Source organism: Mercenaria mercenaria, chromosome 1 (assembly GCF_021730395.1).
Source record: "Mercenaria mercenaria strain notata chromosome 1, MADL_Memer_1, whole genome shotgun sequence".
NCBI lineage: Eukaryota > Metazoa > Mollusca > Bivalvia > Venerida > Veneridae > Mercenaria > Mercenaria mercenaria.
The window spans coordinates 6,186,578-6,212,539 of NC_069361.1; the positions used below are offsets into that span (position 1 = coordinate 6,186,578).

The following is a 25,962-nucleotide window of genomic DNA, read 5'->3' on the forward strand; positions in this document are numbered from 1 at the left end:
AGCTATTATCTTAATAAAAAAGTTAAGTCCCCCACTAGAATTTCTACAGCTACATGTCTGCTACCCTTCAAACTTCGTACTATAGACCAACACCTTAGCCCACTAAACCATAGTGGATTTTTTAAATAATTATGTGGAAAAGTAAACTTCAAAATTTAGTTTTTAATAGTAAGATATTTCAAACTGTATTGTACAACAAAACTAAAACCATTTCAAGCATAATATGAAATAGGTATCATTAATTCTGAAGATGGAGAACAATTTTTCTAATGTACCTTTTGATCATTATTTGTTTGTGCTCTGGTGACAATATTTGAAGTAACTATGACATTAATACTGTGTATTTTGCGGAAGAGGCCTGGTTTGGAACCATGCTGAACTATTCCTTCCACTTTGAGAGTTAGGTATGTATCATTCTGCACGAGAACCGGCTCTGTTGTCGTCTGCTGGGGAGATATTGCTAACTGAAATATAACAGTGAAATATACTAACTAACCTACCTTTAAAATGTAGCACCTAAAAAAGACATGCTGGTTTAGTTTGATGTACTGCTTTAAATTAAATTTAAAAAAAACTGGGCTGTTTGTTTAAAAGGCAAATAACACACACACACACACACACACAAAATGCATTATGTTTAGACTCGGAGAATACTGCCTTCCATAAAGTACTTTAAATACTTAAAGCATTGTATTAATCATCTGTTTTCAGTATAATTAAGTTAATATCTCTCGCACAATCCTGTAATTCACCATACATTACATGACTGTAATAACAAACAGGAGAACTAGAGGTTTGTGAGCAAAACTTTTAAGAACATTTTAACACTTGAAATAGTCCCTTTTTGTGCAAAACTATACTTTTTGAGTAGCACTCTGTACAGAAAAAATTCAACTATTTTTAGCAATCCTGAAGGAAATGCTGCATTACAGTTTAATACCATTTTTTTGAACAAACTATATGCTTTTTAAGAAAGCAGTTTACACACCTGCATATTGTAAAATTATTTCAAAAATCTCATTTACTGCTATGAAAGAAATGCTTATGTGTATTACCTTTAGTGCTGTTTGTTGTAAACTCTGGAAGAAATATCGAGGGAAACAGTTTGGAGCTAGTGCAAGTCTTGATGCTGCCTCACTCAGGAACTCAACATGCTGAACATAGAAAATATCAGTCAAATCAATTTTAAAAACAAGAATAAGATTTTCATGTTCTCTATTTGCCTGGAAATATCATTATCAGAAAACAGAGTGGGTTAGTCTTGTTGGAAGTCTGCTTATTTGAAATAAGTTTTACATTTTCTGCAATATATCAAGACTTCACAGTAGTAAATAACATTTAAGTAGACAGTTTGAACCAGAAGCAGACTGGGTCTGTCAGCTGGATGTTATAGAAGTTTACCTAAATACAGATGGGTACTGAAACATCAGTGGTGAAATATCCTTGCTGTGGCTCTAACTGGCCACTCTTTATAGTATCAGTTATACCAAGGTAGTCAGTTAACTAACTCAACATTTACAGATATCACACATGGACTAAGTAAATGACTACGTGAGTTCTACTGTGTTTTGATAGAAAAGAAAAGGGCAATGATGGCCCTATATAGCTCATCTGAGGTCCACAGCTTTAGCAGGTATAACAGGAAACATTTCTGCCAAATTACTTTGAAAACTGGCCTGCAGATTTTCAAAGTTTACCATAGAGCAATAAATATAGGGATAACTAGACTTAACTAAACTGTTTAAACAACTCTGAAAGAGGACCTTCCGAGGACGCCAAGTTTTATCAATTCCACCAAATGGGTTAAGAGATGTCATCTAAAGAAATTATTTAAGCTGGAAATGACCGATGGATCACAATAAAAATATGAAAGTAAGAAGGTTGTTTTTACCTTATGTGAAATAACTTCAGTGCCCTCTGTTCTGAGAAGGGTGGCTAACTCTGTATGAACTGTGTTGAGAAGTTGTTTAAATTTATCTCCAGTTACTTCCCCTACACCAAGGACCATCTTGTCAGCCAGCAATGCTTGTCTGAAACACAACATTATTAAATACATGTCAAGGTGACGGAGATTTATCAAAATGAGAAGAAAACACAAACACATTTTCCTCATCAAAATGTGATGGCAGACTAAGTCAGTCAACAGTATACTGTAACTTGATAAAACAAAACTATTAATCTGACTACAAAAACTTATTGAATAAATACTGATGGGCAACTACATTATTATTCTAAAAATTATTGATCAGAGATGATTTTATGTGTCAAAGACAGTGAATTTGTCTAAACTGAATAACCTAACAGTAAATGGAAACATTTTACTAAAGATAGGTCGTAAACCTGTAATGTTTGGTGACTACTTATTTATAACATGTCTCCAGGAGATGATCAAAGTAATTGGTCAATCAGATCTTAATGTTGACCTAGTGACCAAAACATTGAAATTCTCCTATTTCTCACAAGGCTAAAACATAAAGTTCAAACAATGTATGCTGAAAGTCTTTATCTATCAACTTCATTTAAAGTACCACAATGTAACGACTAAAAAGGACTAGCAGATTCATACATACCCATCATGTCCAGTTTGTACAATAGAAGATATTGCCAGTTTCATTAGTTCACAGCTTGTCTGTAATCTTAAAGAAACAGTTAAGGAGCACATATTGTCCACTCAAATTCCTCAAAGCGTTCCAGTTTGACCTACACTATTGTGAAAACATCTCTCCTTCACTATCAGTCTGTTTCTAAAGAACATTTCTCTCACACTCATCTGCCTACCTTAGCCATATAGTTCTTACACTGATTTCAGTAGACAGTGACATTTGCCATATAATTTTGAAAATCATTAACCATGTACTTCACATGCTGATTTAACTAGACAGTGACTTGTGATGTAGTTCTTACACTGATTTCACTAGACAGTGATTAGCCATACATTCTAACATGGCTTGATTTGTTTGCCAGTTACCGGTAAACAAAGAAGAAGTTCAAGCTCAGTATATTCTGCAATAAACAATGGTTGACACTTAGACTGTAACAGAACATTATGACATCAATTATGAGGTAAAATTGATGCATGACGTTAATTACTACTCAAATAAATGAAGCCCAGCATGATTTTTATCAAAATAATTTAATGAACACAATCAAGGCCTTCTTGTGGTTTGTCTTTTAATTAACCACGGTTCATCTTTCAGATGCTTGGCCATTCAAATTAGGCGCATCTGAACTCCAAATCGTGATAAATTTAACGACAAACCACACGAAGACCTTGATTATTTGTTAAGTAAATAGTTCATACATTTATTCAATAGTAACTGTTTCACAATATAATTCTTGTCAGTGATCAGCCATATAGTTCTTACATTGATTTCATTCACCAGTAACATTAGCCATATAGTTTTACATTGATTTAACGAGAAGATGATAATGTTAACCATATAGTTCCTACACAGACTTAACTATGAAAAGGATACTGTTGTATATTTTGTAGTGAAGCTGGGTCCGCATCAAATGACTGCTGATAGAGGGCAGCGAGTCTTTCACTGATCTTCTCATAGTCTCTAGCTGTCTTGCCAAGCTTAAATCAAAACAATTTCACAAAATTAGAAACTGTAAAGAGAAGTTACGTCTTTCACTAACATTCAGGAATATTCACACAATATACAGAAGTATACATTTTGACTATCTAAGTTCATCTTCTTTTCCAATATTGCAATTTCAAGTTCAGTCAGAGTACTTGTTTCAACAGCCAGGTCTTAACAAGACAATACTAAATTCTTTAATGAATTTCCTGGAAATTAATAATTATGAAGTATCTCTGTTGTTTCATCTATTAAAATGACCTTTGTTTAACAGCTCTCAAAGAATTTTTTGGATTTCTAAAAGTATTATGTTGTGTGTTTAAATCTGTAACATCTGTGCTTTATCATCCCAATCATATTCTCTTTGTGCATATTTTGTACAGTCTGTGTGTACATGTGCACAATTACATTTCCATGAGGAGTGCTGTATAGGTGTTTGTGTTGTTTGTAGAGTTTAGTCTTTGTTTTTTATGATAATAAAAACATTTTCCTGAGATCCCACCTAAATTAGATATAAACTTCTATTTTCCAGATTCAGATTCAGATTTATTTATAATCTATGGCATAAAATATGCATGTGGATAAAACAAAGTGAAATAATGAAATAGTCACAAATCAGTATTGTACAAAATATTGTGCAAAATGCGGTACAAACTAAAACATGTCAGATTACAATGAACATGTCTAAGAAAAAATGAATTAGACCAGCCACACTAAAATAACCAAAGATGAAAGGGAGACAACTCAAAAACTACTAATACAGAAATAATGACAAAGTATATTCCCCCAATATTGCCTATTAATTAAATACCAGTACCAAGAAACTAGACACTTAATTGACTGGACCAGGTGTAAAGGTGAATGTGACTCTTTCTCAGTTGACATCAGATCCTATGTGTAGCAATTTAGAAGATGATTTTGATCAGACTGCACAATCCCTTGCATATCTTTAACATTATCATTTTTCATTTTCTGACTATGAAAAGAACCTAGACTGCGGATATGATATATAGCGGCTATATTATATCTGCTGTCTGATTTCTGATCATAGGCTATTAGCAATGCATTTTTCTAGTTTTCAAAATGACACCATGGGAAGCTTTTCCGGCATAAATGGTCAGTTCGTTATATTGTAGTTCTTGCCCCTTGGCTTTTCTTACTTGTGTACAATATGTACACATTCAGGTAGTTCTTTTCCTTTCACATTCTTTTACATGTATTATAACATGTTCACATATGTCAATTTCTTTTCACTTAACTTTTCTTAACTTTCACTTAACTTTTCTTACCTGTTTTACAATATGTTCACATTTGGTAAGTTCTTGTCCCTTGGTTTTTCTCATCTGTGTTACAATATGTTCACATTTAGGTAGTTCTTTTCATTTTGGCTTCTTTTACACATGTTACAACATGTTCACATTTGGCAATCTTTTTTCACTTAACTTTCCTTACCTGTGTTACAATATGTTCACATTTAGTGAGTTCTTGTCCCTTGGCTACAGCCTGTGCAGCAGCAATGGCAGGGGGAGGACAGGTCTTGAATGTATTACATGTACGTAGCAGCTGGGTGTGGACCTCCAGGAGTGATGCTCGTAACTGTATGTACTCCGACTGGAACTGCAGAGGGAAGCTAGGTACCACTGCAGCCTGAAATAGAACATTTACCAACAAAGCCACCACTTACTGTCTATGAGTTACACCAGTATTGTAGCTGAAATCATCATCACAGTATCAATGACAAAGACAAGCAAGAGCTGTCAGAGGACAGCAACACTCAACTATTTAACTGCCTTGTCAACTAAGTAAGTTAACTGAATGAAAGCAAAAGTCGAAAAATGGGCATAATCTTTTTAAAATGCAAAACAGGGTTATGGAACCTGTACAAGGCATGTCAAATCATCACAGAGGACAAGCGTGTGAAGTTTCATTCCATTCCTATTTGTGAGTACTGAGATACCTGCTTACAAACAAAAACTTAACCAAAAATTGCTAAGTCAAAAAAGGGGCATCACTTTGTAAAAATGTAAAAAACAGTAACTGTTATGGAACCTTTGCAATGAAGTCAGATCATCACAGGGAATAAGTGTGTAATGTTTCAATCTATACCCACAAATGGTTACTGAGATACGAGCTTAAACACAAAACCTTAACCAAATCTGGACGCATTCTTCTTGAGGTATCCCATGGAAAACATGCATTGTGATGCCATATTTAAATGTTTATTATTCCAAAAACAGGCTGTAGCTGACGACTTGGTCATTTCAGAGACCTAGTCATTTAAAAATATTCAGCATTGAATCAATTAAATCAATGTAACAAAGAGCTGTCACTAATGGTGACAAATGCCCTCGTAGCACCTTGACCTTTCACCTGGTGACCTTTGACCTGCTGACCCCAGTCAGTAGGGGGTCGTGTACTCAATAAGTACTATCAGCATGTGAAGTTTGAAGGTCCGGGGTGCAGTGGTCCGCGAGTAAAGTCCCTTCATGCAAAAAGTTAATGTTGTGACGAATGACCGAATGAACGAACTTAACGAACGGATGGACAGTTGAAAACTAATTTGCATCCCTTCGGGGGCATAAAAAAAACAACAAAAAACAAAACTGTTAATATAAGAGATGAATTGTGTAACTTGGTTACAACCTGGATATGAAATACCTTTGACAGTATGCTTTATCACACACTTTACACACTCCAGTGTATTTATTATCTAGATATCCATACTTTACACACTCCAGAGTATTTATTATCTAGATATCCACACTTTACATACTCCAGTGTATTTATTATGTAGATATCCACACTTTACACACTCCAGTGTATTTATTATCTAGATATCCATACTTTACACACTCCAGTGTATTTATTATCTAGATATCCATAACCACAATATAGTTATTCCTTAATTTAAATAAATACCTTTGCAAGCTTAATAATCATCTTTAATGATACTTACAAATTTTTTTGATTCATATGTTTTGAAGGGAGAAAACAAAAAGTTATGTTCTATGGGGGGTGGGGGTTAAAAACTGTAGTAATATATACCTTTAATGAAGTGAGTCCTTTATGATAATATGCTAGTGCTTGCTGTAGCTTTGCTATGACAGTGGTAGTGTTGGAGTGTAGACATTTCTCTCCTAAAGTTATCTCCTGTAGACCAATCAACCAGAAATAGAAATGTTCTGATGATACCTGAAATTACATGCAAAACTTTAGTTGATTAAAAAAAATACATGTAATAGAATGTAACAGAAAAATGGCTGCATGGATTTTTCTTATTTCTTGAAGGCAGATCTTAAACAATCAATTGAAATAATCCCTGTCAGTGACTTTGCACATAGGCTAGATGTAGTACGCATTTTAATGAAGGGTTATTTAAGAAATAATTCACAGCAAAACCGTGCTTGAACACTATTTATTCATGAGAGACGGGGATACGTCAGGCATAATAATTTCACGAGGGCGCAGCCCGAGTGATATTATTTCAAACGACGTACATATAACCGTCTGAGTGTATAAATAGTGTTCAAACACGGTTTTGCCATAAATCATTTTGATTCTAATATGTCTTTTATTGTAAAATTTAGATCAAATATGATAGAACTGTTTCTTTGCGCATGCATGGTGCCAAACGATACATCGTCACACTCCTTTGTTTATACATGCCAGGACCAGAAATGGTAATACATCTTGCAGAAAAATTCAATTTTTTGTGATGATTTAAGTATTGCTACACATATCAGAATAGTCTATAATAATCTGTCATTGGTTGTTGATGTAGATGGGAATATCCTGTTCAAGAATAACAGTTTTGGCAGTAATGAGGCTCTGCCGAGTCACCTCCAAAAGAGTTACCCAAGATTTAGATATTCCCATCTGCATCAACAACCAGTAGTACGTTATTTTTCTTGTATACTGTATTTTACATATTATAAAATAGATAAAGCAAATCAAAGTATTTTCTTTGTAGCACTCTTTCTTAAAGTAGCGTATTTAAACAAAGCGCAGGAAATTAATATCCATTAACAGAAATAACATCATGAAGTTTCAATGATAAGCAACAATACAGTTCTGGTTTAGTTTTATCAATTGTAGTGTAACTTTACAGTTTTTTTCCGTAAAATAACTATTATTTTGAATCGAGAAATATACTATAAGGAACAAGAGCAACTATCAAGCTATTTGATATTTATGGAATTTTACATAAATAATATATCATTATGAATGAATGCATTATTTGTTACATGTATTTGTCATTAATAGTAAAAGCAGGGCCTCCTCTGGGTTTTTCATACTTGTCGCCAACCTTTTCGCCAATTTGAAAAAGTTGGAGCCACTTTAGAGCCATTTTTGAGCCAAAGTTCTGAGCCACTTTTATTTCTCTTAAGTTGACTGTCATAGTGTGCATAGAGAAATAAAATATTGTAAATAATTTCATTAGGAATAATAACAAGTTTTGAAGGTGCATTAGTTTATTGTAGAAGTAATTTTTATTTTTATAGCTCTTTGGTCAGAATTACCAATTTTTCAGGACTCATTTATTTTCGGAAAGGAAAATTTTCGGATTTTTTTCTATTCTGAAAGGTCGAGTTGAACACTTGTCTAATGATTTTTAAGAAGCCATGGTAGCAAGTGATATCTTCCAGCTTCTGAACATTTCAAAGAAATTAACCAGGTCCAGGATACAAATTGAGGTCGATGTGTTTTTGTTTTCGGATCCATCGTTAAAATCTTTTATGAAAACTGAGGAATTACAAAATTATCTGGCAAAAACTAACAAATTAAATGTATCTTTCGTACTTATTTAAAATTCGTCAGTCATACAACTGCATGCCACAAACATGTCGATTTTTTTTTTTTTTTGTACAAAATCGCAACACATAAAGTACACCGTAATCCGCGTTAATTTTGGTGAATTCTCGGCAGAGGTCAAACATAAAAGCTGGCAGATGTTTTGATTACTGGTTAATCATCAATTCACACATTATTACGCAATTATCCTCTCAAAGTGTCAACCAACTTCAATAGTCGAATTGTCAACACCGCCTAGACTGGTTGTCGATTTTATTCACTACTAGCGTCTAGGTAAACACGTGTATCGGGAACCAATTATTGGGCCGCTTATATCACTACAGAAAAAACAAATGCCGAGTAAAAAAAACTATGCGCCACTTATTTTCGCCAGTTCGCAAAATTTAGCGCCAAATTCTTAAAATTATCGCAAATGGCGACATTGGCGATCGACAGCGGAGGCCCTGAAAAGAGTCATCTGGCATGGGGGTGCAAGATGGGTTTTGCCGGTACAGGTAAAATCACTGGAAAGCCCAGTCTGGCGTGCAAGAAATGTCAGTTGTGAAACATGATAGCAGTATCTAGAAGACTGTGTAATATGTACTCTTTTTGCATGGAGGTAATAAAGAAAGAATTCTATCAAACTGATTTTTACCAGTATCAAAATTTAGATACGACTGTCAACAAGAGGGCCAAGATGGCCCTAGGCCCTAGGACGCTCATCTGAGTAACACACCATAACAGTGTATACATGTTTTACCTAGTGATTTCATGGAGATGAATATTCTTACCAATTTTCATTAAGACTGAACCAAAAACGTAGCCTCTTGTGTGTAAACAAGCATTTTCTTTGATTTGACCTGGTGACCTAGTTTTTTTTACTCCATATTCGAACTTGTCCAAAATTTCATGAAAACAAACATTCTGACAAAGTTTCAGGAAGATTGGAGCAAAAAAGTGGCCTCTAGAGTGTATACAAGCTTTTCCTATGATCTGACCTAGTGACCTAGTTTCTGACCCCACGTGACCCATATCTGAAATCATCCAAGACTTCATGATAACAAACATTCTGACCAAAATTTATGAAGATAGAAACAAAAATGTGCCCCCTAGGGTGTAAACAAGCTTACACTTTGATTTGACCTGGTGACCTAGTTTTTGACCCCACATGATCCAGATGAAAATTCATACAATATTTCATGCAGACAAACATTCTGACCAAGTTTCATGAACATCAAATGAAAAAGAGTGTTAACAAGATTTTCCTTTGATTTTACTGGGTGACCTAGTTTTTGACCCCATATGACCCAGTTTCGAACTTGGCCTAGGAATAATCAAGATAAACATTCTGACCAAGATTCATGAAGATAGGGTCATAAATGTGGCCTAAAGAGTGTTAACAAGCTTTTCCTTTGATTTGACCTGATGACCTAGTTTCTGACCCCAAATGACCCAGTTTCAAACTTGCTCTAGAAATCATCAAGATTAACATTCTGACCCAGTTACATGAAGATAGGGTCATAAATGTGGCCTCTAGCTTGTTAACAAGCTTTTCCTTTGATTTGACCTGATGACCTAGTTTTTGACCTGACATGACCCAGTTTTGATCTAGGCCTAGAGATCATCAAGATAATAATTCTGTGCAAGTTTTATCAGATCAAAGCATAAACGAAACCTCTATATGGCTGAAAGGGCCAAAACAGAAAATTGTGACCCTTTCAGGGGCAGTAACTCTGGAACCTATGATAGAATCTAGCCGGTTTTCGAAAGGAAATTAGATCTTATTGTGACTTATGTTCAGTGTAAGTGTGGTTAAAATCAAATATAAAATGTCACTTCTATCGTCTTCAAAAGGTAAAAATTACCAAATTTTGGCTCTTTTCAGGGGCCGAAACTCGGGAACCTATGATTGGATCTGACAGATTCATCATGGAATCCAAGATTTATTGTTGTTGAAGATATTTTGCAAGTTTGTATCAAATCAAACCATAAATGAAGTCTCTATATGGCTGCAAAAGCCAAAAATAGCAAATTTTGGCCCTTTAAGGGGCCATAACTCTGGAACCCATGATGGGATCTGTCCAGTTTTCGAAAGGAACCGAGATATTATGCCAATACAAGTTGTGTGTAAGTTTGATTAAAGCTGATTGCAAAATTTTGTCTCTATCGTGTTCACAAGCCAAAAATGGCAAATTTTGGCCCTTTAAGGGGCCATAACTCTGGAACCCATGATGGGATCTGGCCAGTTTTCGAAAGGAATCGAGATATTATGCCCATACAAGTTATATGCATGTTTGATTAAAATCAAATACAAAATGTGGTCTCTATCGTGTTCACAAGGAAATTGTGGCCGGCCAGCCGGACGAAGGGCAATCACAAAAGCTCACCCTGTCACTATGTGACAGGTGAGCTAAAAAGCTGTCAACATTATTTGTCAGTGGAGATATACAGTAACTTGCAATTACTTTAAAAATGTCATATTGTTTAAATGAGTTACAGAAGCTATATAAAATATGCTAAGTGTTTCAAGGAAAGATACAAAAGTGATAGAATATCCTTGACTTAAAATTTTCCTGATTTTTAAAAAAAATATTTTTCACTGATACTGATTTTTACAATTCTCCCAACAACTCAGAGGTAACCCTGTAATTATTCAACAAAGTGGACACTGTCAAACATGTTTTAGTAGATATACTAATAATCTTGTCTCCAAGAAAACATTTTGCAAAAAGAAAATTCTAACTTTTTTCGCTAGAGCCTGGAATATCTTCTCTGCAATTCCACATTGACCATAACGTAGTGCCTGGCGGGCAGTCTTGTATGCTAGCCAGGGATCAGCTCTCTCGGCGCATGCCAGGATCAAACCTTCCACTTCTGCTGGGATTGGAGAACCACCAGCAACTTGAAACAACACTGTGCACAAATAAACCTGTCACAAATAAATCGGTAAATTTGTCAACAGTCATTCATTCTTCAAAGTATTTTTCTGTATCACTACGAGTGTATGAAAACATGTGCATGCATACACTGATAACATAACTTGTCACTACGTATGCCTACCAAAGTCAAACTGAATGCTTTTTTGTGTTTAACACCTGTCCAGTGTTTCAGTATTTCCCACCCTTTCATTTTTGTCTGTTACTGACTTAAAATTCTGCAGTGGCAGACATGAAATATGTTTGCTTTACCCTGAATCAAAATTAACCTCTATATTAGTAGTATAGCACTCCCCACATTGAGTCAACTGCATCGACTACAAAGTCTAAAACTTCAAAACTAAAGGGTAAAAAGAATGTTGGAGGCTATTTCTAATTATACACCATCTCATTTCACTACCAATCAAATGATTCTTTCTTCTTTCCTTCTCTCTTTGTTTTTCATCTGTCTTACCTGCATCTGGTGTGGTTCCAGGCCAGCATTGAGTGAATTCTGTAAGACTCCCAATAGTTGGGGAACCACTGACTTGGGCAGCAATGATTGGTTGAGAGATCCTATAGCTGCAAGACTTTCACACAGCGCAGCACAACTTGCGAACAATGTGAACGTGTTCAAAAGCAATACCAGCAAGGCTATGCTTTTTTCTATAACAAGTTAGTGTTAATCTGTTGATTAAACAAATTACACTATAGGTTGATAATGTTTGATTATGTCCAATTTTTTATATTATGTCCAATAATCGAGGACAATATGTTTACTGTATATTATCGTTCAATAATCGACAGAATAACTTATTCATGCTTAGTTTGTTTGATGATAATAATACAAAATGTATTTGATTATGTCACAGACTCTTTTTTAAACGAAATATTGTCAATAATCGAAGATATTTGATACATTACGTATATATGCGTTAATAATCGAAGTCTATCTGGTACAAATTCAAATGTGTTCAATAATCAAAGTACTATATTAATGTATCAAGGATGATTAATATCTTGATAACTCAATATTAAAACAGTGTCATCAGCACATCAAATTTCTTAAAGGCAATAACTCCTGTTTTACTTAATACTGAAAAGTGCCCTTTAAACTTCAGGCTTAAAACTTAAGGTTAATTATCATGTGTCTCTGGATATAACTGGAGCAAGGTGCAATTTGAGTTTAAAATACAAATTACAGAGCCATAACTTTGTTGCAATTTAGTGAAAGCAATAACCAGACCACAGTTGCACAATTTCACATGTTGATTAACATATATTTTTTGAGCAGCGAGCAACATATTTTTGAAAGACATTTAAGAGCTACAACTCTGTTGTTACTGGGTGAAATCCCAGACGAAGGACAGCAAAACTATACTACTCACAAGCCTAGTCATTAAAAACAATGAAAAACAGACATGAAGCAAAAGGGGCAACAATTTTGAGTCACAGAACTTTGCCTTCCTATGGTGCTTAATGAGATAATAGATTACACTAAAAATTGCTATTTTAAAAATGGGGAATAACTTTGTGACAAACTTAAGCAGAGTTATGGGACCTGTGCACTTCACATAATATCATCACAGTGAACAACAGTGTTAAGTTTCAATCTATTCCCATCAGTGGTTACTGTGACATATTAAACTCAACTAAGCCGTGAGGCTGACACAGATGTAGATGCTGACACATGGGTGAGTGCAATAATTCTTTCTATTCTTCGAACAGTCAGGCTAAAACTCCCAGGTGCACAATTTAACATGCTGGTCAACATTTCTGTTGAGTTTCATATCTCTCAAATATATACTTTCTGAGTATGGATGTAAAGACAGATGGAGGGACATATGAACAAGAGCAAATCTATATGTCATCTCCCTCAAAGCCTGGGCATTAAAAATATCACCCATTGGAAACTGAACCACTAGCCTGCAGAGTTTTTACATTCAAAAGGTAAAATGCAAATCATGTAATGGTAATCTCAACTTGGATACCCCTGTCCCCATATGCAATGCAAATCTTGGTTTTTCTGTAAGCTTCATATAGACCAAATTTTACTTCCAATATTAAAATCCAAACTAAAGTTATTACTGTTGGTAGCTATAATGGACCTTTACTACGTCCCCACTGGTGTATAAATTGCTCTTTTCTTACAAAAAGAAAAAATAAATATCCCTTCTTGGTTTGTAAAAAAATGGTTTTACTTGTAGAACCATTATTCAAATGATTCCACTATATCAAACAGTGAAGATGAAGTTCCATGAAGCATATTTCCATCAATTAGTTTCTTGTTTTAATTTTCTTCTGTAAATGATAAGTAACAACGAGGAGAGTATTTTTTTAAGTGTTTTGAAACTTAAAATTGTAAAGATTCTTCTATGTTAAACTATTTAATCAAATACCTTCAGTCTCTGACAGCAGACTGGCAATACAGGTAACAAATGTGTCGGCAACCTTCGGTTGATGCTTGCTTAGTTCTATAGCACACCGTAAACATACCTGAATATAATAAACACATTTTAAACATAGCTAATGTAGAAAATAAAACATAAGCAAATCTGAATATAGAAAAAACATTGTGTAAACATACTAGGTACAGAAAATCGCTGTAAACAAAGCTAAGTACAAACAAGAGCTCGTAGAAGACAAAATGCCCCCCATCTCCCCCACCCCCTTTGATGCATTCAGTAACTGCACAAGGAAAAGAAATTTTTTGGTCACTGTGCACTGGACGTTTGACGTACTGATCTCAAATCATTATGGGTCATTTACCAGTCATAAGTTATTTGGAAAAACAAAGTTCTACTGTTCTGTGACCTTGACCTTTTCAGCGCCTACCTTGAGTGGTTTCATGTCCTGTAGTTCTAATATTCTAGAGCCTAACTTGAGTGGTTTCTTGTCCTATTGATCTGTTTTCCTAGTATTGAGTGGTTTTATGTTTATGAATCTGTTATACTAGCACTTACACTGTGTGGTTTTGTGTCCTGTGGATCTGTTATTATTGCACCAACATTGCATGGTTTTGTTTTCTGTGGATCTGTTATCCCAGCACCTACCCCGAGTGGTTTCATGTCCTGTGGATCTGTTATTATTGCACCTACATCGCATGGTTTTGTATTCTGTGGATTTGTTATCCCAGCACCTACCTGGAGTGGTTTCATGCCCTGTGGATCTGTTATTATTGCACCTACATTGAAAGGGTTTGTATTCTGTGGATTTGTTATCCCAGCACCTACCTTGAGTGGTTTTGTGTCCTGTCGATCTGTTATTATTGCACCTACATTGCATGGTTTTGTATTCTGTGGATTTGTTACCCCAGCACCTACCTCGAGTGGTTTTGTGTTCTGTGGATCTGTTATTATTGCACCTACATTGCATGGTTTTGTATTCTGTGGATTTGTTATTCCAGCACCTACATTAAGTGGTTTCATGTCCTTTGGATCTGTCATTATTGCACCTACATTGAATGGTTTTGTATTCTGTGGATTTGTTATCACAGCACCTACCTCGAGTGGTTTATTGCACCTACATTGCATGGTTTTGTATTCTCTGGATTTATTATCCCACCACCTACCTCGAGTGGTTTTGTGTCCTGTGGATCTGTTATTATTGCACCTACCTTGAGTGGTTTTGTATTCTGTGGATTTGTTATCCCAGCACCTACCTCGAGTGGTTTCGTGTCCTATGGATCTGTTATTATTGCACCTACCTTGAGTGGTTTTGTATTCTGTGGATTTGTTATCCCAGCATCTACCTCGAGTGGTTTCTTGTCCTGTGGATCTGTTATTATTGCACCTACCTTGAGTGGTTTTGTATTCTGTGGATTTGTTATCCCAGCACCTACCTCGAGTGGTTTTGTGTCCTGTGGATCTATTATTGCACCTACATTGCATGGTTTTGTATTCTGTGGATTTGTTATCCCTGCACTTACCTTGAGTGGTTTTGTGTTCTGTGGATCTGTTATAAGTACCATGATCTGTGTCTGTACTGCTGTCACTACATTATCTACCAAGTTCTGTCCACACCAATACTCAGTGCCTTCTGCAAACATGATTATTAATTTAAGAACTAGACAAAAAATCAACAGTTTCTTATAATCTTATCCTTTACAACTATGTCAGTGCTGTGGCTGAGATATGCTGGTACAGGCAATTATAACATCAATCATATTCAAGCATTATTTTATCTCAGGTCATAAGTATGACTTACAACCAATACATGAAGACATTACAATACACAACTATTTTAATCAATTACAGTCTGCAATTCCTTCCAGTTGAAAGATCAAACAGCTTCACAAATATTCAAAACAGCACTTTACTAGAAAAACAATCAAGCTGTTGCCTTCCTTACATCTGAAATTTGATACTTAGTCAGTTAAAATCTAAATAATAAAAGTAATCCTCATAGATATGTTAATCAAGAGAAGTTTCAAAATAACTTACTAGTTTTACTATAAGCAATGACAATATTTGTGTAGAATTCTGTTAACTTTGACATCAGAACTGGATTGTCATGTACGTAGCATAGATTACATACATCCAGTAAGCTACGATGAAAATCTGCAAAAGTAATTATGCAATTAGTTAAATACTGAATTAATATATCAAAAGAAACAAAAAAACACAAAACTATTTCAACTAGGGCTATCACAGGAATACTTTATATCCCTGCAAAACCTCTCTGTCAGAGGCAATCTGACTAATGTACACAATCTTACTAAGGTAAGATCTGATGATGATACAATCAAGTTCATCTTTAGAGACTCCGGATTTCTAATATTGCCATTTTTACTTCAACCAATTAGAGTACTCCTTTCAACAGTGACACCTAGGTAGCTTCCTTACAAGACCAGTCCTGAATTATTTAGGGAAACCCAAGGAAATTAAAAATTAAAGTATCTGGATCACTTCATTAACTGTTATAACCATTTTTACAGGTATTGCAAAACTTTTTCAAAATCTGAAAATTACTTCTTCAAGACTTCAGGAATATTTGTATCTGTTCTTAACCAATTTCAAAACAAAGTAGAAAATGTGGCCAGATTTATGTTGTGGTGATGTATTCAAAAAACGATCTTACAGAGTAAATCTACTTACTTGTAAAACTGTTTAAACTAATTTAGACAGATTTCACACAATACTGTCAATTCCTCTAAAAGTTCACTGTTAAATTCCACAAAAATGAGATTATGGGAATGTAAACTTCTACTAAATATAACCATGAATGTTCAACACTTACCATGTTTAGCAAACACAATTTTAAATGTGACAGCATTTGACAATGACACCAGGACATTGACAGCCCCAGTCTTCAACCCTATGTAAGATGTATTTTGTATAAACTCACATACAGCCTGAAAAAAACAAACAAGCATGTACTTCTTTGGTATGCTAAAGGATAAACAACTTCTTTGAATTTATTGAACACAAAATGATAAATCATCCCACATTTTTAACCTTTACCCTGTTGAATTTCTAGAATGGATAGGTCCATCATTCAATTTGGGCAGTACCACTTTTTTATCGAAAGTGTGTTTACTTAAAACTTACTGACTGAAAAGCAAACAGTGCAGACCACGATCAGACTGCACAGATGTGCAGAAGGCTGATCTTGGTCTGCACTGGTCGCAAAAGCAGAATCACCTGCCACCAGCAGGCTAAAGGTTAAGGCATACAGATTTATATAATCATATTTTATTTCTCAATCACATTACCTTCATTCACACTTCAAATTGTGATATTTTTCATGAACAAAAAAATTCATAACAAATACCAGTAGTCAATCTGACTGAAGTACTTGATCTTCTAAACGAAGATCTGAAAATGACACATTCACATTCGTCTTCTGTATATTTTGGATTTCCAATATTGCTATTTTTATTTTCGCAAATCTATATTTGTTTGAACCAATCAGACAACTGTTCGAATGTCAAAGAGTAAGAAAAAGTTTTAATTAATCCAGGGCTCGAACCTGGGACCTCTCGTTTACAGCGCAAGTGGCCTACCGACTGAGCTAACCGGCTATCTGAAATCTTTCGACATAAAACTTGTTGATATCGAAACTCAGGACTTTATAAAGCTTACAGAATGCTGTAAGGTAGCTTTTGATTGGCTAGCGGAAGGGTTGTCAGAACGAGGCTATCAATAGCTCGTTGTCAGATCCTATGCGTAGCGTAATAGGAGATGTACTTTAGTCAGATTGTACCAGTAGTTAAAGTGCAAAATGCCCAAAAGGACTCAAAATTCCTCTAGGAATGCTCCATCTGAGAAATATCAATAAAATATACTACGCAAAATGAACTTAAAAATTGACATTGACCTTGATGCTACAGGCCTCATGTACTCAGCACATTTTCATGTTAGATAAATGTTTTACATGACATTTTCAAGATCCTTTGATGTACTAGTTATGGTCTTGATAATGTGCAGGACTTCAAATCTTTTGATCTCTAAATTATTCCTGACACTGATGCTAACAGCTGGGATTACCATAAATATTTTGTAAAAAGTCTCTTTATACAACAAAATTCTGATCTGCACAGAAGTAAGGATGAAAGAACAGCTGATGCTATTACAACATGCCTGTATCCAGTGGCAAAACAAATGAAAAAGGCAGCACTTTTATTTTTAGCAACAAAGATGCATCTATTTATGCCTACATGAAAAACATGCAAAATAAATAACAACCATTATGAACAAGAGCTGTCACTAATGGTGACAAATGCCCCCGCAGCACCTTGACCTTTGACCTGGTGACCTTGACCTTTGACCTGGTGACCCCAAAGTCAGTAGGGGTCATGTAATTAATAAGTACTATCAGCATGTGAATTTTGAAGGTCCTGGGTGCAGTGGTTCGCGAGTAAAGTGCCTTCATGCAAAAAGTAAACGTTTGACCTGGTGATCTTGACCCTTGACCTGGTGACCCCAAAGTCAGTAGGGGTCGTGTACTCAATAAGTAATATCAGCATGTGAATTTTGAAGGTCCTGGGTGCAGTGGTTCGCGAGTAAAGTGCCTTCATGCAAAAAGTTAACGTTTGACCTGGTGACCTTGACCTTTGATCTGGTGACCCCAAATCTCAGTAGGGGTCGTGTACTCAATAAGTACTATCAGCATGTGAAGTTTGAAGGTCCTGGGTGTAGTGGTTCACGAGTAAAGTGCCTTCATGCAAAAAGTTAACATTTGACCTGGTGACCTTGACCTTTGACCCCAAGGTCAGTAGGGGTCGTGTACTCAATGAGTACTATCAGCTCGTGAAGTTTGAAGGTCCTGGGTGCAGTGGTTCGCGAGTAAAGTGCCTTCATGCAAAAAGTTAATGTTGTGACGAACGAACGAACAAACGAATTAACGAACGGACAGTTGAAAACTAATATGCCTCCCTTTCGGGGCATAAAAACTATGTTAAAGAAGAAACGTAACAGCAAATGTTTAAATGTATGAGCCTAGAAAAAAAATTCACCCAAAAGAACAATTAGAACAAGAGCTGTCCGTAAGACAGCCAAGCTCGACTATTTGAAATATTGTCACAGAAGCAGGGAATTATTACCCAAAATGTTAAATATCAAAAGAGTTTTAAGTTCGAAACGGGACATAATTTGACCAAAATGCATATCAGAGTTATGGGACTTGATGCTATCAACTAGTTTAATAACACCGAAGAAACATGTTAAGTTTCAATTCCATATCTGCATTAGTTTTGGAGATAGCAACTTGCATGTAAAACTTTAACCAGAATTTTCTAAGTCCAAAAGGGGGCATAATTTGCTCAAAATACATGTTAAGAGTTATGGAACTTGACCCAGTGAGGGTTGGTAACTGACCTAGAAAAAGAATAAATAAGTTTCAAAGCTATATGCCTTTTGTTAATAGCTGTATGTACTTGCACGCAAAACTTTAACCAGGATTTTCTAAGTCCAAAAGGGGGCATAATTTGCCCAAAATACATGTCAGAGTTATGGGACTTGATTCTATCAACTAGTTTTATAACCCCGAAGACACATGTGAAGTTTCAATTTAATATCTGCATTAGTTTTGGAGATAGTAACTTGCATGTAAAACTTTAACCAGGATTTTCTTAGTCCAAAAGGGGGCATAATTTGCTCAAAATACATGTCAGAGTTATGGGACTTGGCCCAGTAAGGTAGGTAATTGATCTAGAAAAAGAAAAAAATAAGTTTCAAATCAATATGCCTTTTAGTAATAGCTGTATGTACTTGCACGCAAAACTGTAACCAGAATTTTCTAAGTCCAAAAGGGGGCATAATTTGGCCAAAATACATGTCAGAGTTATGGGACTTGACCCAGTGAGGAAGGTAATTGATCTAGAAAAAGAAAAAATAAGTTTCAAATCTATATGCCTTTTAGTAATAGCTGTATGTACTTGCACGCAAAAATTTAACCAAAATTTTCTAAGTACAAAAGGGGGCATAATTTGGCCAAAATGAAGGTCAGAGTTATGGGACTTGGTGCTATCAACTAGTTTTATAACCCCGAAGACACATGTGAAGTTCCAATTCAATATCTGCATTAGTTTTGGAGATAGTAACTTGCATGTAAAACTTTAACCAGAATTTTCTAAGTCCAAAGGGGGCATAATTTGCTCAAAATACATGTTAGAGTTATGGAACTTGACCCAGTGAGGTTGGTAATTGACCTAGAAAAAGAATAAATAAGTTTCAAAGCTATATGCCTTTAAATGATAGCTGTATGTACTTGCATGCAAAAACTTAACCAAGGTGTGACGCCGACGCCGACGCCAGGGTGAGTAGAATAGCTAGACTATTCTTCGAATAGTCGAGCTAAAAATGATCATCCACCTGACTCAAATAACATTAAATTATGTAAACACAGAAAAGATGGAAAAGTTATCTGAACATTTTCCCCTCTACAAAGTGTATGATTGTTTAAAGTTACTATGCTTCAATTCAAGTATTTAAGAATGACTCATACCTTGGTAATATAGAATGACATGATTAGGTTGACATACCTTAAAGTGGACAAAGTGGTCAAGTGGTTACACTGTCTAACTACAAAACCAGGGGTCGTGAGTTCAAGTCCCCGCTCCTCCAACTAAAAATTACTAACACTGGGATAAGAGCCTGTGTATGTGTGCTTTACACCTGGCCCGCTAAGGAACCAGGGAAGCTTCTGGAATTGGAGCATCTTCTGTATCCTGCACTATCCTCTCAGAAATATTCCTAATGGTTTTCTGGAGGAGTCTCCCATATGTGTTACCAGTGGCGACTATAAGTAAGCTTACATACAAACAAACATACCTGTATTTGTAGGTATGTCCACAGGTGAGAAGTTTTATCTGCCAGTCTCTTCAGTTCCTGTAGACAAACAACTTTCACGTTCCGTCTGCTGTCTACATGTAGATGATGTAACAATAGATCAACCTGAAATATATTCATTAAAATTTTATATTTATACTTACAAGATAATTAACAAACAGTAAATTTACCCTACAAGTATATAAATGGATCAGATATATGTTGACTCAATTTGATGCACCGTAGATTATTCATCTATACATTTTGAACAGTACGAACATTTTTAAAGATATTTCAACACATCAGATTTTAGTTAGCAAACACTACAGACTGCTAAATATAACATGGTTTTGAGTGTCTGATTCACCTGGGTTGGTATTTCTATCAAAGACTGCACTGGTTCTATTTGTCTGACTTACCTGCGTATGTATTTTTTATTTCTTAAGACAGCTAAATGTGACACAGTTCTGAGTGTCTGACTTACCTGTGCATGTTTTTCTGTCAGAGATAGGACTATTATATGTGACATGGTTGTAAACGTCTGATACATCTGGACTGGTATTTCTATCAAAGATAAGCCTGCTAAATGCAACACAGCTCTGAGTGTTTGACTAACCTGTATATGTATTTCTAACAATGGTAAGACTGATAAATGTGACACAGCTTTAGTGTCTGACACACCTAGATGGGTATCTCTATCAAAGATATGACTGCAAAATGGTTCGGAGCATCAGACTTACCAGGGCAGGAACTTCTTTCAGAGTTTACACATGGTTCTGAAGAGTCTGACTCACCTGGGTAGGTATTTCTATCAGAGATAAGACTGCTAAATGTGACATGGTTCTGAGAGTCTGACTCACCTGGGTAGGTATTTCTATCAGAGATAAGACTGCTAAATGTGACATGGTTCTGAGTGTCTGGACCATAAACATCTCAGCTGGGTAGCTTGACAACAGTGCTGAACAGACATTCCGTGCCTGAAATATATAAAGACAGTTAACCCCTTCACTTGACCTAATTTTAATGAAGTCTATTCCTTTAATATTTAAGCCTATTCAAATATGAACTGTTTGCCTCATATATGATCTTTTTCTTTATTTATATTTCAGACAGACTGATTCCTAGTTATGATCCTATTAAACATCTGCTCTACCAATATGAAAGAGCTACAATTGAAGTAAGAAATCAATACTAGATGCCCACGGGCAACATGTCGAGCCCGCCAGCTGTCAAAAGATCTGGGAGTTGCACAAGACACTCCCTGTCTCATTGAGGCAACATTTATGCCAAATAAAAAAAGAGATTGCAAAAAGTTACAATATAAGTTATTTAAAGTAACAACAAAAGGGACGTAAATCTTAAAAAAAAAGTTAAAAAATTCTAAGTCCACATAAAAATCCTCACCAACAGAGATAGGTCAAAATTCACCTGAAAATTGGATGTAACATGCATGTTGTATTCAGAAAAGTGGTCTTGATTTTTCCCTATGACCAGTAACAAAAAAGTTACGAAATATAAGCTATTTATAGTAACAACAAAGGGAAGTAATTCTAATATCTTGCACATGACACTCCATCTCATGATGATGAACAACTGTGCCAAGTTACATCAAAATCCCTCTATGCACCAAAAAGAAATGCTCCAGACAAAGTCATTCTTATATCTGACTTTTGACCTCTAAGTGTGACCTTGACCTTAGACCTAGGGACCTGGTTCTTGCGCATGACACTCCGCCTCATGGTGGTGAACATTTGTGCCAAGCGACATCAAAATCCCTCCATGCATGAAGAAGAAATGCTCCAGACAAAGTTGTCATTCTTGTATCTGACTTTTGACCTCTAAGTGTGACCTTGACCTTAGACCTAGGGACCTGGTTCTTGCGCATGACACTCCGCCTCATGGTGGTGAACATTTGTGCCAAGCGACATCAAAATCCCTCCATGCATGAAGAAGAAATGCTCCAGACAAAGTTGTCATTCTTGTATCCTTTGACCTCTAAGTGTGACCTTGACCTTGGACCTAGGGACCTGGTTCTTGCGCATGACATTCCGTCTTATGATGGTGAACAATTGTGCCAAGTTACATCAAAATCCCTCCATGCAGGAAGAAGAAATGCTCGGAACAAAGTCATCTTTGAATTTGACTTTTGACCTGTAATTGTGACCTTGACCTTTGAGATAGGAACCTGGGGTTTGCACATGACACTCCGTCTCATTGAGGTTAACATTCATGCCAAATATAAACAAGATTGCTCCATGCATTCAAAGTTATGGTCCGGACAAACAAATCCGGACGGACGCACGCACATACACCGAACAGCCATTTTGACAACTATGTCTTCGCATCCGCAAGCGGGCTCGACAAAAAAGGTTTCCAAGTTCAAAGACAGAAATACAACATCTTTAACATGTATATAAATGAGTGCTTCATATATCATGCCTGCCTGTCACAAACCTTTGTTGCCATGGTAACATCATGATGCATGTACTGTAGTACTGGAATCAGAGACAACTTGAGTTTTACAGGTGTAGCCACACTGTGAATCGTATCTGATATCTTGTCACATATGTTAGCAGCAAACACCCTGAAAACACAAAACACAAGTACTTAAAATCTCTTAAAAAGCATCAATGTAGGCAATGCATTTTTCCTTCTTTTTTTTAATCTTTAAAAAAAAATATTCACAAATGTAGTTTGGGAGCTCCCCCTGGCCTAGTGGTTAGTGTTGCTGACTTGAAATGACTTGTCTCTCACATCTAAGGGTTCCAGTCATACTTTGGTTGTCATTTGAGGAAACCATGCAGCTGACTGGCATAAAATCAGTGGTTCTACACAGGTGCCTGTATGTTACCTAATATAACACCTATAGGGGTACCTGGGGCGGGGAAGTCTTACTTCACCATGACCTAAACATACTGGTGTGACTTCAACCTCAATGGGGTATTTTTAATCAAAATGTACTGTAACAGGAAATTTTAGCTGGAAAGTCACCATATGACCTGACCTTTGTCAATGTGTCTTAAAACCAAACAAAACAAACGTATTTTTAACCACTTTGCAGAAGAATAAAACTGACATATACAACATGAGTAACCAAAGCATATGAAAATTGCACTATGGTAAATCAGGCAATAAACCATGCAAAGGCCTTGACTATTTTCTAAGTAAACAACAGAATCACTACTTGCTATTTTGAAATCATGTTTCACTGTGATCAACATATCACATGTCTACACACTGATTAAGTTAAGTGCAAAGATGGCTTGCTTATTGTTAAACAAGTTCTTATTTGACTGTCACCCAATCAGCATGTAGATCTTTTACAATTTTATAACTGATACTGCAAACATTCTATAAAGTGATTTTTTTTATAGCTAGTATAAAGTATTTATTATCAAGTTCTTATTTACTATCGTTTATGGATCTTTTATATATTAAAATCCCTGATTTTCTCTATGACTATATGGAACAAACATTATGAAATATATACCTTGATTGTTCCGAGAATTTTTGTGCTGCAAAGATGGCTGCCTTCACTTCTACAGCATCATTAGAATCGAGGCTTACAGTTATACTGTGGTGAATATTCTTACGTTCCGCAATTATCAATGAAATGTTACCCAGAGTTCTGTAAAACATGAGAAAATAATTGCAATCATAGCTATGGGGTCACTGCCGCAGTAAATTATAAATGTCACCTGTGAGTGATAACACCAGCTTAGCTATGGGGTCACTACTTCAGTAAACTCTAAAATGTGACTTAGCTGAGAGTGGTAGCACTGGCTATGGAATTATTGCTGTGGAAAACTTTAAAACATCACATACCTGAGGGTGATAGCTCTAGCTATGGAATTATTGCTGTGGAAAACTTTAAAACATCACATACCTGAGGGTGATAGCTCTAGCTATGGAATTATTGCTGTGGAAAACTTTAAAACATCACATACCTGAGGGTGATAGCTCTAGCTATGGAATTATTGCTGTGGAAAACTTTAAAACACCACACACCTGAGGGTGATAGCTCTAGCTATAGGGTCATTGCTGTGGTACACAGTGAATATCCTTCTCATGAATTCATCAACATTTAGGATCTTGTCCAGGTGCTTCTCACTTTCTTGAGTAACACGTAATATACACCAACGTATAAAATTATTTCTGGAACAAAAACAAACACGACTATAAGACTATATATGAGGAATCAAATTGTCTGTTTGAAAAAATAAGACTATATCCTACCTATATTTTTCTATCTTTCCTTTATTCTGCAAGTAATATTATGAGTAAGTCATTTTGAACATTATGAAGACTGCAGGATCACAACGTGAACTTTCATATATTAAACACATATACCTGTGAATCAGTACTTTTGCCGTGCAAAATGCATCCTCTTATTGAAAAAGTCTTACTTTTATATGTAGCAATAATGTAAAATAGCCTGCATAGTCTTATTTTACCCTCTACATATAAAATTCAATGAAAAAGTATCATTCACTTCGAATCTTAATGCAGAATCCACTTATTGTGAAAGACAGACAGACCACCTCCCATCAAAACACTGGCTGGGGACTAGAAACAGAAAATGTAGTTATTGTATGACTGCAACACAACAATAAGATAGGCATTTTGGGATATAGAAGTCCAACAAGTACCTGGGACATACTCCAATCACAATCTTAATACAGGATTTCAAAGTTTTAGGTGAATTTCTATGCTTCACACAATTTTCAATTTCTTAACCTCAGTAATGTAGTTGTGTTAGGCATTGTAGAACAAAATTTGGTTTTAATAATATAAAGCTTATAATATATCATTTGCAATATGTCTAAAACACAAATAATATATTTTCTGTGTTGGACAGTGAAAAACCTACTATTACTAAATTAAACAACTTACCCCGCTCTGAAGACATCTGACAGTCTAAGAAATGCAGAGTTAATCAATATTGGAAATGGATACTTCTCAAACAACCGGGGAAACTTTACAACTGCTTCACACTGTACACCAACATTCATTGACCGAAGACCTGAGAAAAAAAACAGGAACACTTACCAACTGTACGTTGTCGAAAGCATAAAGTATGAAAAGTGTCTCTGCAATATTAAATATTGAGACGATGTGACTGGTGCATGATGGAAAATAAATTACCACTTGTTCAGTATGCATAGTACCAATTTACCGAACTGCGTGTTTTAGGTGAGAAATGCGGGACTGAAATGGGTTAGTACATTTTCCCATTGATGACCATGGTTCTTATAGTATACCTAGTGGTAGGGTAACATGTACAGTACCATTTTCTTTCTGGTCTAGCGCCAGTGTACTGATATGTCAGTAAAAGCTTCGTCATAGTAGTGTAAACTCACAAATGGCAACTGGGATATTTCACACCGCAAATTAGAAAATGTG

The 25,962-nt window shown here is 35.7% G+C and overlaps 1 protein-coding gene across 1 annotated transcript in view; it reads right to left on the reverse strand.

Annotated features, from left to right (window-relative positions):
- Nucleotides 1–25,962, reverse strand: part of LOC123545085 (integrator complex subunit 7-like) — a 29,242-nt gene that overhangs the window by 2,204 nt on the left and 1,076 nt on the right. Inside the window, exons 2-20 of the mRNA XM_045331363.2 lie at nt 25,453–25,582; nt 24,568–24,714; nt 24,050–24,187; nt 23,014–23,143; nt 21,420–21,536; nt 20,563–20,685; nt 16,529–16,643; nt 15,733–15,849; nt 15,219–15,328; nt 13,690–13,786; nt 11,766–11,956; nt 11,119–11,304; nt 6,630–6,776; nt 5,037–5,231; nt 3,477–3,580; nt 2,571–2,636; nt 1,892–2,030; nt 1,056–1,154; nt 276–464 (exon numbers count right to left, since the gene is read on the reverse strand). Coding sequence (XP_045187298.2) covers nt 276–464; nt 1,056–1,154; nt 1,892–2,030; nt 2,571–2,636; nt 3,477–3,580; nt 5,037–5,231; nt 6,630–6,776; nt 11,119–11,304; nt 11,766–11,956; nt 13,690–13,786; nt 15,219–15,328; nt 15,733–15,849; nt 16,529–16,643; nt 20,563–20,685; nt 21,420–21,536; nt 23,014–23,143; nt 24,050–24,187; nt 24,568–24,714; nt 25,453–25,582 — 2,540 coding nt within the window. The remainder of the gene's footprint in view (nt 1–275; nt 465–1,055; nt 1,155–1,891; nt 2,031–2,570; nt 2,637–3,476; nt 3,581–5,036; nt 5,232–6,629; nt 6,777–11,118; nt 11,305–11,765; nt 11,957–13,689; nt 13,787–15,218; nt 15,329–15,732; nt 15,850–16,528; nt 16,644–20,562; nt 20,686–21,419; nt 21,537–23,013; nt 23,144–24,049; nt 24,188–24,567; nt 24,715–25,452; nt 25,583–25,962) is intronic.